General features: G+C 54.1%; 2 protein-coding genes across 2 annotated transcripts; both read left to right on the forward strand.

Annotated features, from left to right (window-relative positions):
• The first annotated feature begins 2851 nt into the window (after positions 1 to 2851).
• Positions 2852 to 10261, forward strand: DUS3L (dihydrouridine synthase 3-like (S. cerevisiae)). Its single transcript, XM_010562327.1, has 13 exons — positions 2852 to 2892; positions 3163 to 3478; positions 3987 to 4571; positions 5239 to 5280; positions 5380 to 5532; positions 5628 to 5744; positions 6128 to 6193; positions 6280 to 6390; positions 7033 to 7129; positions 7696 to 7771; positions 8085 to 8273; positions 8362 to 8490; positions 10143 to 10261. Exons 1-13 carry the CDS (start codon positions 2852 to 2854, stop codon positions 10213 to 10215), a joined length of 1995 nt encoding a protein of 664 aa, XP_010560629.1. The 3' UTR covers positions 10216 to 10261.
• Positions 10262 to 11244: 983 nt separating this feature from the next.
• PRR22 (proline rich 22) lies at positions 11245 to 12587 on the forward strand (the record flags this gene model as incomplete). The annotated part of the gene is made up of 3 exons (XM_010562328.1): positions 11245 to 11347; positions 11443 to 11529; positions 11911 to 12587. Coding segments are annotated over exons 1-3 (867 nt in total), but the record flags the coding sequence as incomplete, so codon positions are not given.
• Between the last annotated feature and the right edge of the window lie 124 nt (positions 12588 to 12711).

Here is a 12711-nt window from a genome sequence, read left to right on the forward strand (position 1 = left end):
TATACTCACCCACGAAAGCTGTCCAGCTCAGGCAGCCGCAATGCAGGCTTCGCAGCTCCTCGCTCCCCTGGCCCCGCTTCCAACCTAAGTATGACCTGATTACAGCAAGGGGTGAAAAAGCTAAAGCAGCCGACAAGAGCAGCACCTCTCCATAACCATCAGAGATTCCCCTGACTTCCTTTGTATATATCCTTTAGCAACCATAGGTGAACATCAAGCTGCTCAGCTGCATGCAACTAAGCCCCTGTCACATCGGGCAAGAGCAGCTGTGCTGATGCATGACACACAGACTGCAGCTGGCTCCAATTTGGTGCCCAAGGGGCTGCAGCTGAGCTGGCAATCCCAGGGGCTTCATGCTCCATTCTCAGACCCTTCGCCAGGGTCTGCTGGGAAGCTTGCCTGAGGCTCAGCCTCATAAAACTGCCAAGCCAGTACCCTGAGAAGGGATTAGATGCGAAAGTCTGTGACCTCAGCCGAGTACGGCAAGTCAAAAGCACTCTGACTTCAGGCTTATTGCCCCACAAAAACATCAGTGAAATCATTTCATTAATCCCCAGGGCCTCATTTCCTTCCTTCCTTCCCTCAGCCAAGCTGAAGCTTAAAATAGTATTTTGCATTCCTCATATTTCACTCCCAAACTAATTAACACCCAATCAGCCAAAAAGCTCTTCTCACAGCAGCCTGGCTTGATCATGCAACCTGCCCACCCTTGGCAATGGCAAAAGCACCCTGCCAGGCTCCCAGCTCCTCCCAAAAGACATTTCTGATGGAGCATCTGGAGAAGACTGCGCTAAGGCAACAGAAAACAGGAAAACACCAAAATTAAAGCCCCACATGCAATCTTACCTCTGTGCCATGTACACACACAACTCTTAGGTGCCTATAAACAAACTCAACACTAGGGTAATTCCCCAGCATCACAAGCACAGCTGCTCTTCACCAGCTTGTAGCAGTCCTTAAAGGCAAAAAACACAAGCTACCTTCTGCCTCCTCTTGTTGGTACCTGCACTACAATGCAGGGTTGAAACTGCACTCCAGCCTGCTTTCCTGGGCTCATGGAAAGAAAGAGGTAATTTTTTTATTCAGCTAAAAGGGCCTGGCAAGGCCCTCAGATTCAGTGCAGGGGACAGGAAAAATGATGGAGCATGGATCTTTCTTCATTTGGACTTCCCAAGCTATTTTTCACCCTCTTGGTAGCCCAGGCCAAGCATGAGTCAAACAAGGTTGTGCAGATGACGGAGCATAACTGCAAAGGAAGGGATGCGAGCCTAAGCTGGAAAAGAAACCTCATCCAGGAGAGCTCTGAACACATCACCCCACGAGACCTCAAGCCCCCTTGCTACAAGATCTTTCTTGCTCGAGGCCCATGCACATCAGGCACAGGCTCAGAGTATCACAGCTCTTGGCTGTTTCTGGCGTGCAGGGACTATGGACCAGGAGAGGCTGTAATGAGTGCCTAAACACATTGGGAAGACATGGCAGCTACAGAGGAGGGAGCAGAAGCCAGCATGTGCCATCTCACACCAAACACCCCACGTTTGACATGTCAGTTTGTTTTTCAGCCTGAACTTCCACCCACAGACCAAACGCAAAGGCAGACTTTACGCTCCAGCCAGTCTCACGAGCACCAGCCCTCGCTCACTGCATTAGCATGACAGCCTCATTAATGCATCCATCAGGAATGTGTGGCAGCACCTCAGATCCAGAGTCAGTTTTGTGGTGGCTACAGCCCATGTCAGAGGACAACCCCAGTCCCCAGAGACAAGGTGGCCTTGTCTCATGGCCTCACCATCCATCCTTCAGCCTGGCCACAGCAGGAGGAAGGCACGATGGCACACAGCCCACTGCAAGGAGCACAGACACCAGTTCTTCCCATGGGCCATCAGTGGGAAGACGAAGCCCTCCCACACCTCAGCTGGGTTAAGCTTGAAAATGTTTCCAAACGGTAACATGGAAAATCCTGTTGCTGGAGCAGCCGCAACAAAATTCTGCCCGTGGGACAGCTCTAAGGCAGATTTACAGCTCTGTGCAACAGGAGATGGCTCATCCCCCCAGTTCAGGCTGAGCACCTAGCAACCCAGCCTTGCATTTGCTGCTTTAAAAAAAAAGCCCAAACGTACAAAAACCCACACCAAGCACCCTGCATCTCTGCAGAAAGATGACAATCTCTCCATCTTCTCCAGCCGACAGCTATGAAGAAGCAGACAAGCCAGACCCTCTCCCCAAAATCAGGGAACCCCTCAGAAGCCAGGAGACAAAAGCCCATCGGTGTTTTTCTCCTCTCCCTCAAGCCATGACTAGCCCTGCTCCTGCTCAAGAGCACGGCCTGGCACAGCAGCTGGTGTTAATCCCTGATCCCTCAAAAGATGCCACCCAGGAGGTGCCCCAAAACAGAGAGAAGCCCTGAAGAGCCACAACAAGGAATGACACCTCTTCCGGGTGTGAGGGCCACACACTGGCCTCCTCTTCCCACTCAGGCAACCCTGATACGGGGGGGGGAGCTATGGGCAGCCCCCCAACCAACCTTGACCTCAAGGACTCCCCCAGGGCAGTGGGACTGCCTGCCCCCACAGCCAGCCCCTTCCTCAGGGTCTCCCCCACCCCGAGCAAGCCTAGAGGGCTCAGGGCCTCCCACAGCCGGGCAGACATGGCCCTCGGTAGCGCTACGACCCCTCGCAGAGCCCGACCGAGCGCCCAGCTCCAGCCCGGGCAACGACCCCGCCTCCTCAGTCCACCCCGCCCGCCGCTATGAGGCGACTGGCTCTCAGCCGGGCCTTTTATACCCGCCCCGCCCGACTCGCGCCCGCGTCACGTGGTCCCCGCCCCTCGCGTCATCGCCGCGTGCGGCAGCATGGCGGCCGCGGCCGCAGGGGTGGCGCCGGTCCGCGCCCGGTGAGTGCGGGCCCAAGGCCGAGCCGCCCCTCCATAACCCCCGGGACGTGCCCGGCCACGCTATCCCCACCGCTTCGTGCCCAGTCCTTCCATAACACCCCCCCCCGGTACGTGTCCGGCCCCTCCTTACTCCTTCCCCAGTATGTGCTGGGGCCTGCCGTCCCCCCACCTACGTGCCCGGCCCCGGCAGCCCCCCCACTTCCAGGCAGGCAGACCCCCCTCTCTCCCGTCCCCCCGGGCTGTGTTCACACGGGTGCTGTGTTTCCGCAGGTTTCTCGCCTCCAAGGAGCAGTTCCATGCCTACCTGCGGGCTGGGGGTCAGCCTGGCGGCCACGTGGGTGGTGGGGGTGAGGAGGAGGAGGTCGAGGTCAAGGAGAAGAAGGAGGAGGTCAGCAGCTGCCAGAGTGAGCCCCCCGCCAAACGGGTGAGGTTGGAGGACCTCGGTCAGGATGGGGAAAGCCAAGAGGATGCTGGAGCAGAGAAGGAGCCTGCGGAGCGGAAGCGAGCCCGGGGGCAGAACAAGAACAGGCCGTGTATGAAACCCAACCACTACGAGCAAAGCAGGCTGTGCCCGTCGGTATCTCAGGTAGGGCGTGGGGGCCCTGCTCTGCGCTGCTCTGGAAGGGGAAATTTGGGACCCTGGTGGGCCCTTCCTGCTCAAGGGCAGCATTTATTTTTAAGTCTGGGAAAGCATATTGAAGAGGGAGCTGCACCAGGGCAAATTCCCAGCAGGGTGGGCATAGCCGGGGGCTGTGCTGGCAAAACTGCCTCCGTTGGCTGGCTGGGAGAGGGTGAAGTGGGATGAGCTGAGCAGTACAAGTAACGTGTCAGCTTCCCTGAAGCAGTAGTGCTAAAATGTCCCCTCAGGTGGGTACGTCGCTGCCCTTCTGTGGCACGTTCCACCAGTCAGCTTCCTGGGAGCGTTCCACGGGGTGCCTGATGTCAACCAGGGAGTGATGGGTGCTCAGAGCAGTTCTGGCCCCTCTCTGGGCCGGGGCAGACCCAGGCTAACCTTGCTTGTGCTGGAAGGTACAGGCATGCCCAGGCCAGCAAACAGAGGCCAGAGGTTTTAACCTTGTCTTTATTGTTTTAAGGGGTGTGCAGAGAAGTGCTACTTCGGCCCGCGGTGCCGCTTCCTTCACGATATCGGCAAGTACATGGCTGCAAAGCCAGCTGACCTGGGCCGCAGCTGCGTGCTCTTTGAAACCTTTGGCAAGTGCATTTACGGCGTCACCTGCCGCTTTGCCCAGGCCCACCTTGGGGACGGCTACCAGAACATCATCAATGCAGACCTGGCCAAGCAGTGGGAAGGGAAGTCGCTGGTGAGGAACAACCTTTCCAAGGACCTCCAGCATCAGCTGCGCAAGAGGAAGTTTAGCTTCAAGAAGGCTGACGAGTACCTCTGTGCTCTGGCCAAGACCCACGGTGATGGTGGGAAGGGAGGCAAAGCCACGGGGCGCTCTAAAGAGGAGCAAGAGGTGTCCAACTGCACAACACCCCAGGAGGGTCTGGGAGACAGCCCTGAATGTCCTGTCCTACCTGAGCAGGAAGAATATCCCAAAACAGACGCCTTGCAGAGTCCCGGCCTCACAGGTGGTGAGGAGGCTTCCTCCATCAAAACAGTGGGCCCAGTGACAGACGAAGACATTATAAAGCTGCGGTCATGTGAGAAGAAGAAGGTGAGAGTTTGGTTGAGGGCTGCCGTCTCTTGTGTACCCGTCAAGTGATTAAGATTGTGCTTGGGAAGACAGAAGAGACCTCTGAGCTGGGTGAGAGGCAGGCAGAGAACAGAGCTGCCTGGGGTCCGTGTTACTGTCATGAGGGGAAGGATGCAGGAAGGTGAGCTCTTGGGGCTGTGGTGTTGTCCTTAGAGGGGTGAGAACCAAGAAAAGCTGCAGTCCCTTGCACGTGAAGGAGGGTGGGGTCTGAGCTCTCAGGGAGGGTGGGAATGATCTGTAAAGAAAGCCAAGGCTGGGGCTGGTTGGCTCTCCTGGGGTGAGAACATTGCCTCCTTCCTCTCCTCCTCGTCACTTCCATCCTTCCTCATCACCTCCATCCTTACATCCATTAGCCAGTCTACCTACCCTCTATATCTGTAACTGCTTTGAGTTTTCTCCAAGCTGAGCAGTGAAAACAAATTGAGCGGTTCAAGTTTCTGATTCTTTTATCCAAGCAATACATTCTCAGGGAATAGTTGAGGTTCTCGAACAAAACTGGTCATTTCCTGGGTTTCCCACTGAGTTTTTCCCAAAGCAAGTGATAAAATTGCTAACTGGAATATCTTCCTGTTTAACCACTGCTGGTTCAGCTCTGCTAACGTGCTCCTCCATCCTTGTTGTTTTCCAGCTGGAAATCCAAGGCAAGCTCTACTTGGCTCCACTGACCACGGTAGGTAGATAATTCTGTCCTTTTGTCAAAATTTGCCATTGCCACATTTGGAACAGAGTGCGATCTCCTGACAAACCATCTCTCTGCTGTCTCTTTCAGTGTGGTAACCTCCCTTTCCGAAGGATATGCAAACGCTTCGGGGCAGATGTCACCTGTGGGGAGATGGCTGTGTGCACAAACCTGCTTCAGGGCCAGTCCTCCGAGTGGGCTCTCCTTAAACGGCATCATACTGAAGATATTTTTGGGGTGCAGGTGAGTGCTATCATCTTGATAACCAGGCAAACGATAACTCACTTCTGAAGAGAAAAGCTGCTTTTGAACTCATGCAAACTGTCCCCCTTTGGTAGCTGGAAGGAGCGTTTCCAGACACAATGACCAAATGTGCTGAGCTCCTGAACCAGACAATTGAAGTGGACTTTGTAGACATCAATGTTGGGTGTCCCATTGACCTGGTCTACAAGAAGGTAAGAAGATGTTCTGCAGCATGTTTTGCTTTCTTCAATAGATGCTTGTCTTTTGCCTCATCCTCTGCTACCTGATCTGCTCCTGCCAGTCTGATGCAGAGCTCCCAATTCATTTATGGGCACTAGACTTTAGGCAGAAGGCGAATGAGCTGTTCAAAGAGCAGGGAATGGTTAGCTGTTTCTGCCTGGCAGCAAGCAGAAGTTGGGAGGGAAAAGGGCTGTGGGGTTTTTTTTGTTGAAGAGTCCCCTTTCTCCAAGTCTTGAGATGCTCCAAGCCTTACCTGCATTCCCTGAGTAGAAGGCTGCTGTTGAGCAGCTCCAAGGAGGCTCTTCACTATTCAGGGAAGCAGAAAGTCTTGACTGTGCCACTTTTTGTCCACCAGGGAGGAGGCTGTGCTCTGATGACTCGATCCAACAAGTTTGAACAGATTGTCCGAGGGATGAACTCGGTGAGTCAGAGCACCTGCTGGCAGCCAGAGATGAGCTGATGGAGCCGACTCTGCCTCAGCCTGGCCTCACTCTCCCATTTCTGCAGGTGCTGGATGTCCCACTGACTGTGAAGATACGGACGGGGGTGCAAGAAAAGATTAATGTGGCTCATAAAATAATCCCCAAGATCCGGGAGTGGGGAGCATCCATGGTCACGGTACAGGGATACTTGCTGTGGCATGAGATTCTTGGCTGGTGTCTGGGGAACTCTGCTTGCATGTCAGCCTAGAGCACAATGCAGGGGTGACCTTATCCTTCCCCACAGCTGAGTAGCTCTTTCAAATGCCTTTGAGCAGCTGCGTACTACCTTTTAGTGTTTTCTGGTAACAACAGAAAAATTCAGAGCGTTTTTCAGAGCAGAGAGCATTTTTTTCTAGGTGCTCCTGAGCCTTGTATCCATTACGAAGGGAGATGGTTCCTGCAGTGCTCTGGAACAGAAGTTTCAGCCAAATAAACGTCATTACAGCAGGGCGGGGGAGAGGATGGGACCATCTCATTTGCGTGAGGATGAGTAGTTCCTGCCCACAGTGAATATTCCCTTTCATTGTGAACGGTCACTTCTTGCTCTGGCATGCAAATAGCCAAAACATTACTCAGAAAGCATCCAGCCCTTTCTCAGCTCTGTTAACCACTTCCACAGCCTGGTCTGTTAGCAACTGGCTGCGGTGTAGATCCAGAGGGATCCTTTACCCCAGCCCGGTATCATTGCCTTTGCTGAAGCACCTTTCTCCAGCGCTCATGTTCTGCCCTGCCTCCTCTGGGGCATTCAGTGAGGTCTCACTGTGACTTTCTTCCCCAGCTTCATGGCCGATCCAGGGAACAGCGGTACACAAGGGGTGCTGACTGGGACTACATAGCAGAATGTGCTAAAATAGCAAGCCCCATGCCTCTTTTTGGTAGGTGTTTCTGTTGTTTTGTCACGTGGACTGAAAGTGCCACATGTTTGATTTGAAATATTTTTTAAAAAGAAAAAAAGCAGGCTTCCAAGGACATTTAGCTGGGGGTAAAGGTTGGAGTATCCCTACTGATGCCGATGATACGATGGAGTGAGTTACCAGCAGCTCTTGCGCAGCCCAGATCTGCCTGTGCGCTTGGGGCCAGGCGTGATGAGCACAGAACAGTAGTAGGAGGGGAAGGAACAGGCAGGACACAAAACACTTTGTTTTTAGCAGGTGCTTTCTCTCTTGGGTACCATGACAGACAGTCCCAGCTAAACCTTCAGGGTAGGAGTTGGGAGTGGAGAATAAGAGAGGAGAAGGCTCTCCTTTTCCTTTTAAGGGGAACATTAATCAAAAGCATCCCTCCCTGGGAGTCTCTAAACATGAGTCCCAGAGCCTCTTTGGACAATCTGGCTCTCAGACCCTGTGTCCATTTTGAATTTTATCCCATGCCTGGATTATCTCATTTTGACTTGCCCTCATGTATCACTTTGACCTCTGGCTTCTCCCTTCCTTCTGGACAGGAAATGGTGATATTTTGTCTTACGAAGATGCTAATCGAGCCATGCAGATGGGCGTTTCGGGAATTATGATTGCAAGGCAAGTGCCTGTGTTTCCTTTTCGTTTCTGAGCTCTGTTGGTGCAAGAGTAGAAAATGAATTAAAAAATACCTAAACAAACCCAAAACATGAGAATTTTCCTCTTGGTGAAACTACTCTTTAAAAATTGGTAAAATCAGTTTGCATCTGGGAACTTACAGCAGCTTCCTGTTGAAATTGAAAAAAAAAAAATGAAAGCAGCATTAGCTGGCAAGTAAGTGCTGGAAGGACTCCAAATAAGTCTCTTAGATTAGTTGGCATCTTCAGAAGCATCAGTCATGGCAATAACAATGCACATTTTGTTTTGGCTACAGAGGGGCACTCATCAAACCGTGGCTTTTCACTGAAATCAAGGAACAGAGACACTGGGATATCTCCTCCAGCGAGAGATTTGATATCCTCAAAGACTTCACCAACTATGGCCTTGAGCACTGGGGGTCAGATACTCAGGGAGTGGAGAAGACCAGGAAGTTCCTGCTGGAATGGCTCTCATTCCTGTGCAGGTAATTCTCCCCAGCTGAGAGAATCTTTAACGCACCAAGCCTGTACCAGTTGAACAACAGCACACAATGCCATTGCATTTCATTGCAGGTATATTCCAGTTGGCTTATTAGAACATCTACCTCAGAAAATTAACGAGCGGCCGCCTTACTACATGGGGAGAGACTATCTGGAGACGCTGATGGCAAGTCAAAACGTGGACGATTGGATTAAAATAAGGTACTAAAGCACTGAATTTCATTTAAATTGCTAGGAAGGGATGTTGCAGAGCCCCACAAAACCACTGTGCCTGCATGTGTCCTCCAAAGAGGTGGTGGTGACTCTTTCCCCTCAGTTTAAGAGGTTGTAAGAAAGCAGCAAGGGTTAACCAGCTCTTTACTTTGAGGTTTTAACTGAGTTTGGAGTTGCCATAAAAAGCTCTCTCAATCCCTGTATCTGCTTCAGCAGGTCATCCAGTACCCACTGCAAATCTAGAATAGCTGATCTCTCTCATGACACGCTGTTCATCCCAGGAGAGTTGTAGGAACCAACAGAGGAGAGTGCAACGATGGGACGTCTGAGGCTTTCAGCATCAGACCCCTCCGTGCTCTGCCCCGACAGTCCCGCCCTGCCAGGCCCATACAGATGCCAAGCAGGAAGGCCACCCCCATCCCCAAGTTAGAAGAGCTGAGCATTTTCCCCATTTTTCATGATCTGATTTCTGAGTTCATGCAACAAAGTCCAGGAAACTGTTTTTCCCCACACCTATGAGTCCTGAGGCACTGGCTTGAAATGACTTTGCAAGCTCAAAGACAGCTAAAATGAGAGCTGGAGCAGCCAGCTGCTATTTCCCATCTCATGGAAACAGAGATTAGCAAAAATAGAGCATGGCTACAGCCTTCTCTGGTTTTGCTAATCCTCAACCATTTTGTTAGTACTGTGAACAGCTGCCTAAAACCACGTTAAAAGTACATCAAGTTTTGATCAGAATTTTTAAATGCCGTTTTTCAAGTGGAACTTGCCTCCATTAGGCTGCACAAAGCTTTGTAACCTGTGGTCTTTACAGTGCCATGTAATAGACATTTATAGCCATAAGAACTCAAAATTTTAAAGCAATTTAGGCTTATTCATTAAAGCTCATTTTAAGGAGATGCTAACCAGAAGCAGGGTTCTCTGAGCACACTCTATTTCTGCTTTTGTGCTGTAGATTCAGGCTCTTGCTATGCAATTCTATGCCCTGCTGGGATACTCTCTCTGACATGTCTTATGGAAAGTTTTAGCGATGCTGTATTGAACCAGCATCCAGGAAATAAGTTAAGCCGCCTTGACTATAAAGAAAATTACTCTGCACTGAAAATACAACTTGTGTTCCAAAGTGTGAAATAGTTGAAGTCTTAAGCTAGGATAAATCTGATTGCAATAGAACTGGCTTACATCATTTTAGGATCTGACCTTAATACTTTTTGGCACTAACAGGGTTTTGGCTCTGCACCAGCACAGCGAGAGGTGGGGAGGAGCTTTTCAGATGCTCATGTTGATTATAGGCACGTCATTGCCAGTGGTGAGGCTGGTATTCAGGTCACCAAACTTAGGAACCCATTTTGGCATCAACTCTTGGTAACTCCCAGCAAGAAGGGCATTGCCCTTATCTGGAGGCTGCGTCCCTCCAGTACTGTGGTTCACGGTTAAAGCTCAGCATGAGAGGTGGTTTTGTGCAGCAGCCCTAAATTTTCAGGAGGGTGAAGGTTTATTTGACACAGCTGACTGCAGTCATGATCGCTATAGAGCCACAGGACCATGCAACAGCTGGGTACCGGTGGCTCTGTTGTACTGAAAACAAACCTCTTTTTTTTGTTGTTTTGTTCTTGGTTTTGTTCTATTCTTTCTTCCAGTGAGCTGCTTCTGGGACCTGTACCTACCAGCTTCACCTTCCTGCCTAAACACAAGGCAAATTCCTACAGATAGGGCTGATGAGGCCCTTTCCCATGGCACCAAGGCAAGAGGAGGCATTAGGATGGTGTGTGTTGAGGAGCGGGGTTGCTCAGCTGCGCTCTGAAATGAAACGGAGTTTTATGGTTTTAGAAGCGCGCTTGCCTTCACGCCCCCAGCATCGGTCCCTGCCACAAGTTACGCAGCAGATGGCCTTGCACAATCTTGCAGCCAGAGGTGCCTCACCAACAGAGCGCCATCTCTTTAATTAACAGGATACAGGCCAGGAGAGATCTTTGGCCTCCGGTTCACGGCAGTTGTCCCGACTCCCCCAGGCCACACACTGTTCACACAGCGGGAGCGAGAGGCCCGCGTTCCTACCCAGGGTGTCCTTGGGAGCGCCAAATCCTCCAAGTACGAGGAGGGGATGGACTAACCCCATCCCTGCGGAGCACAAACAGCCCCAGCCTCTCCTCATCGGACGTTGTGCAGAATCCAGGCCTTTTCTGGGAGCACGCGGCGGCGGGTACTGTCTCCTCCTGGGTGTCACGCACCCAGGGAAAGCGCCGCCCCCTCCGAGGGGGATCCAGAGCTGCTGCTTTTCCCATCAGGAGACTAAAAGACCTGACAGCACTACTGGAGCGAGGGCTGGGGGAAAGCGTGCCACCGAGTGACACCGCGTGACCTTCCTTCGCGCCCTCAAAGTCCTTTCTCCTATTTCTGCGTCACTCCAGCCAATGCAGCGAACAGAAGCACGGCCAATACTCACAAATGCGTTTGCCATCTGCCACAAGGAGGCCGCGGCTTGGTCCCCTCTCGGCTCGGCCGAATCAACCTGTTCTTTTTCCCCCACTGGAAAAACACTGTTGAAAGCCAAGAGTATCTGTACCCACAGCCCCTGAGAGCCGCCTGTAGGCCCCGGGGGCACCCCAGCCTCCCTTAACCCTTTCCCTCCCCAGGAGGAGCTGGGGAGGCTCTTGGGGGTGGGGCGGAACACAGGGAGCCCCCGCATTCCTTCCGGGGAGACGCCAAAGAGTCCTTGGCAGCCAACAGCCAGAAGGGACCATGGCGCGGCCACCAGTGCAGCTCCCACTGCCTGGGCCCTGGGGCCCCCCGGCGCCCCAGCTTTTCCAGCCATTCACGCTCCCCAAAACCTTCTACCCCCGAGGTAGGGACCGACCCCACCCCCTGCAGCCCAGGGACGCTCTTGGGGGGCAAGAGCCGAGGTGACCGCCGGCCATCGCTCCCGTCTCTCTCTCTTAGGCTCAGCCAACCTGTGCCGCCTGCCCGCGCGGGAGCAGCCCTTCCCTGCAGCCCAGCCACCCCAGGCCCCCCAGGCACCACCAGCAGGTATGGCACCCCAGTCTGCTCTGGCACCTTCCCCATCCCCATCACACCCCTTCCCCTGGCACTTTTCACATGGGGGTTCAGCAAGCCCCGGTGAGCATCCTTGCCCTCGCCCAGGCGGCGCGTGCCCAGTAAAGCCCATCTGCAGAGAATTCCCCAAATATTTGGGGCCACCTCTCCCGTTTCACCTCCTAGATGCGAGTCTCCTCCCCGATTTGCAACCCCGTCCCACCGGCACAGCAGCTCACCCCGTGGGGATCGCCCCGGCCACAAGCTCCCCACGCCCCTGGCCCAGAGCTGGGGGATGTCGGCCATCGGGGCCGGCTCGGCGGGTGCCCCTGGAGAGTCTCCCCGCCCCAGCACGGCTCCCCCTCACCCACACAGGGCTGCAGAGGGCCCCATGTGGCTGCCTCTTCGACCCCCGCGTCTTCCGCATCCAGTGGACAACCACCCACCTGCCTCCGCCGGCCACCGCCACGCTCGGCCAAGGCACCGCTTCTCTGCCGGGTGCTGCCCTGTGGGGTCCCGGGGGCTGCAGGGCCCCCCTGGCCTGGGCAGCCCCAGGGACCCCCCAGGGCCAACCACGATACCTCGCACCCTATAAAAATCAGAGGAGTGGGGTGGCCCCAGCCCCTCCGGTGCTGCTGACAGCCATCCATTGCTACCAGCACATCGAGGGGCAGCTGGCAAAGATCAACATCTCCAGCACGGCCACCCCTGCGGGGGCACCCCTGGGCAGCGACATCCCCCCGGGGAGCGACGTCCCCCCCAGCCAAGCCCTTGGAGATGCCCTTGCTGTGGCTGAGAAAGTGGCTCTCCAAGAGGCCCTAATGCTCTTTGATTGCTCCCTGGGCGGGCTGGCGGTCAGCCAGCATGCTCCCAGCAGCAGCCCCATGCCTGGGGACGCTGGTGGCACCGGCGCAGCCACCCCCCACCGTGACTTCAGCTCGCTCTCGCTGCCTGAGGAGATGCTCACCCCTGACTACTGCATCCCCAAGCTCAGCGACGCCATGCTGAGCCTCAAAATAGTCAACGGCGGCGGGATGGAGCCCCAGGAGCCGTGGCAGGATGCGGGGATGGACCTGCCACCATCCCCCCCTGCCACGGCAGGCAAGCGGAGGAAGAGGCAGGCGCAGAGCTCCTTGCCAATGCCACCCAGCAAGCGCAGGGCTCTGGCAGACGACA

This window comes from Haliaeetus leucocephalus, unplaced genomic scaffold (assembly GCF_000737465.1).
Source record: "Haliaeetus leucocephalus isolate CR32 unplaced genomic scaffold, Haliaeetus_leucocephalus-4.0 Scaffold157, whole genome shotgun sequence".
NCBI classification, from domain to species: Eukaryota; Metazoa; Chordata; class Aves; order Accipitriformes; family Accipitridae; genus Haliaeetus; species Haliaeetus leucocephalus.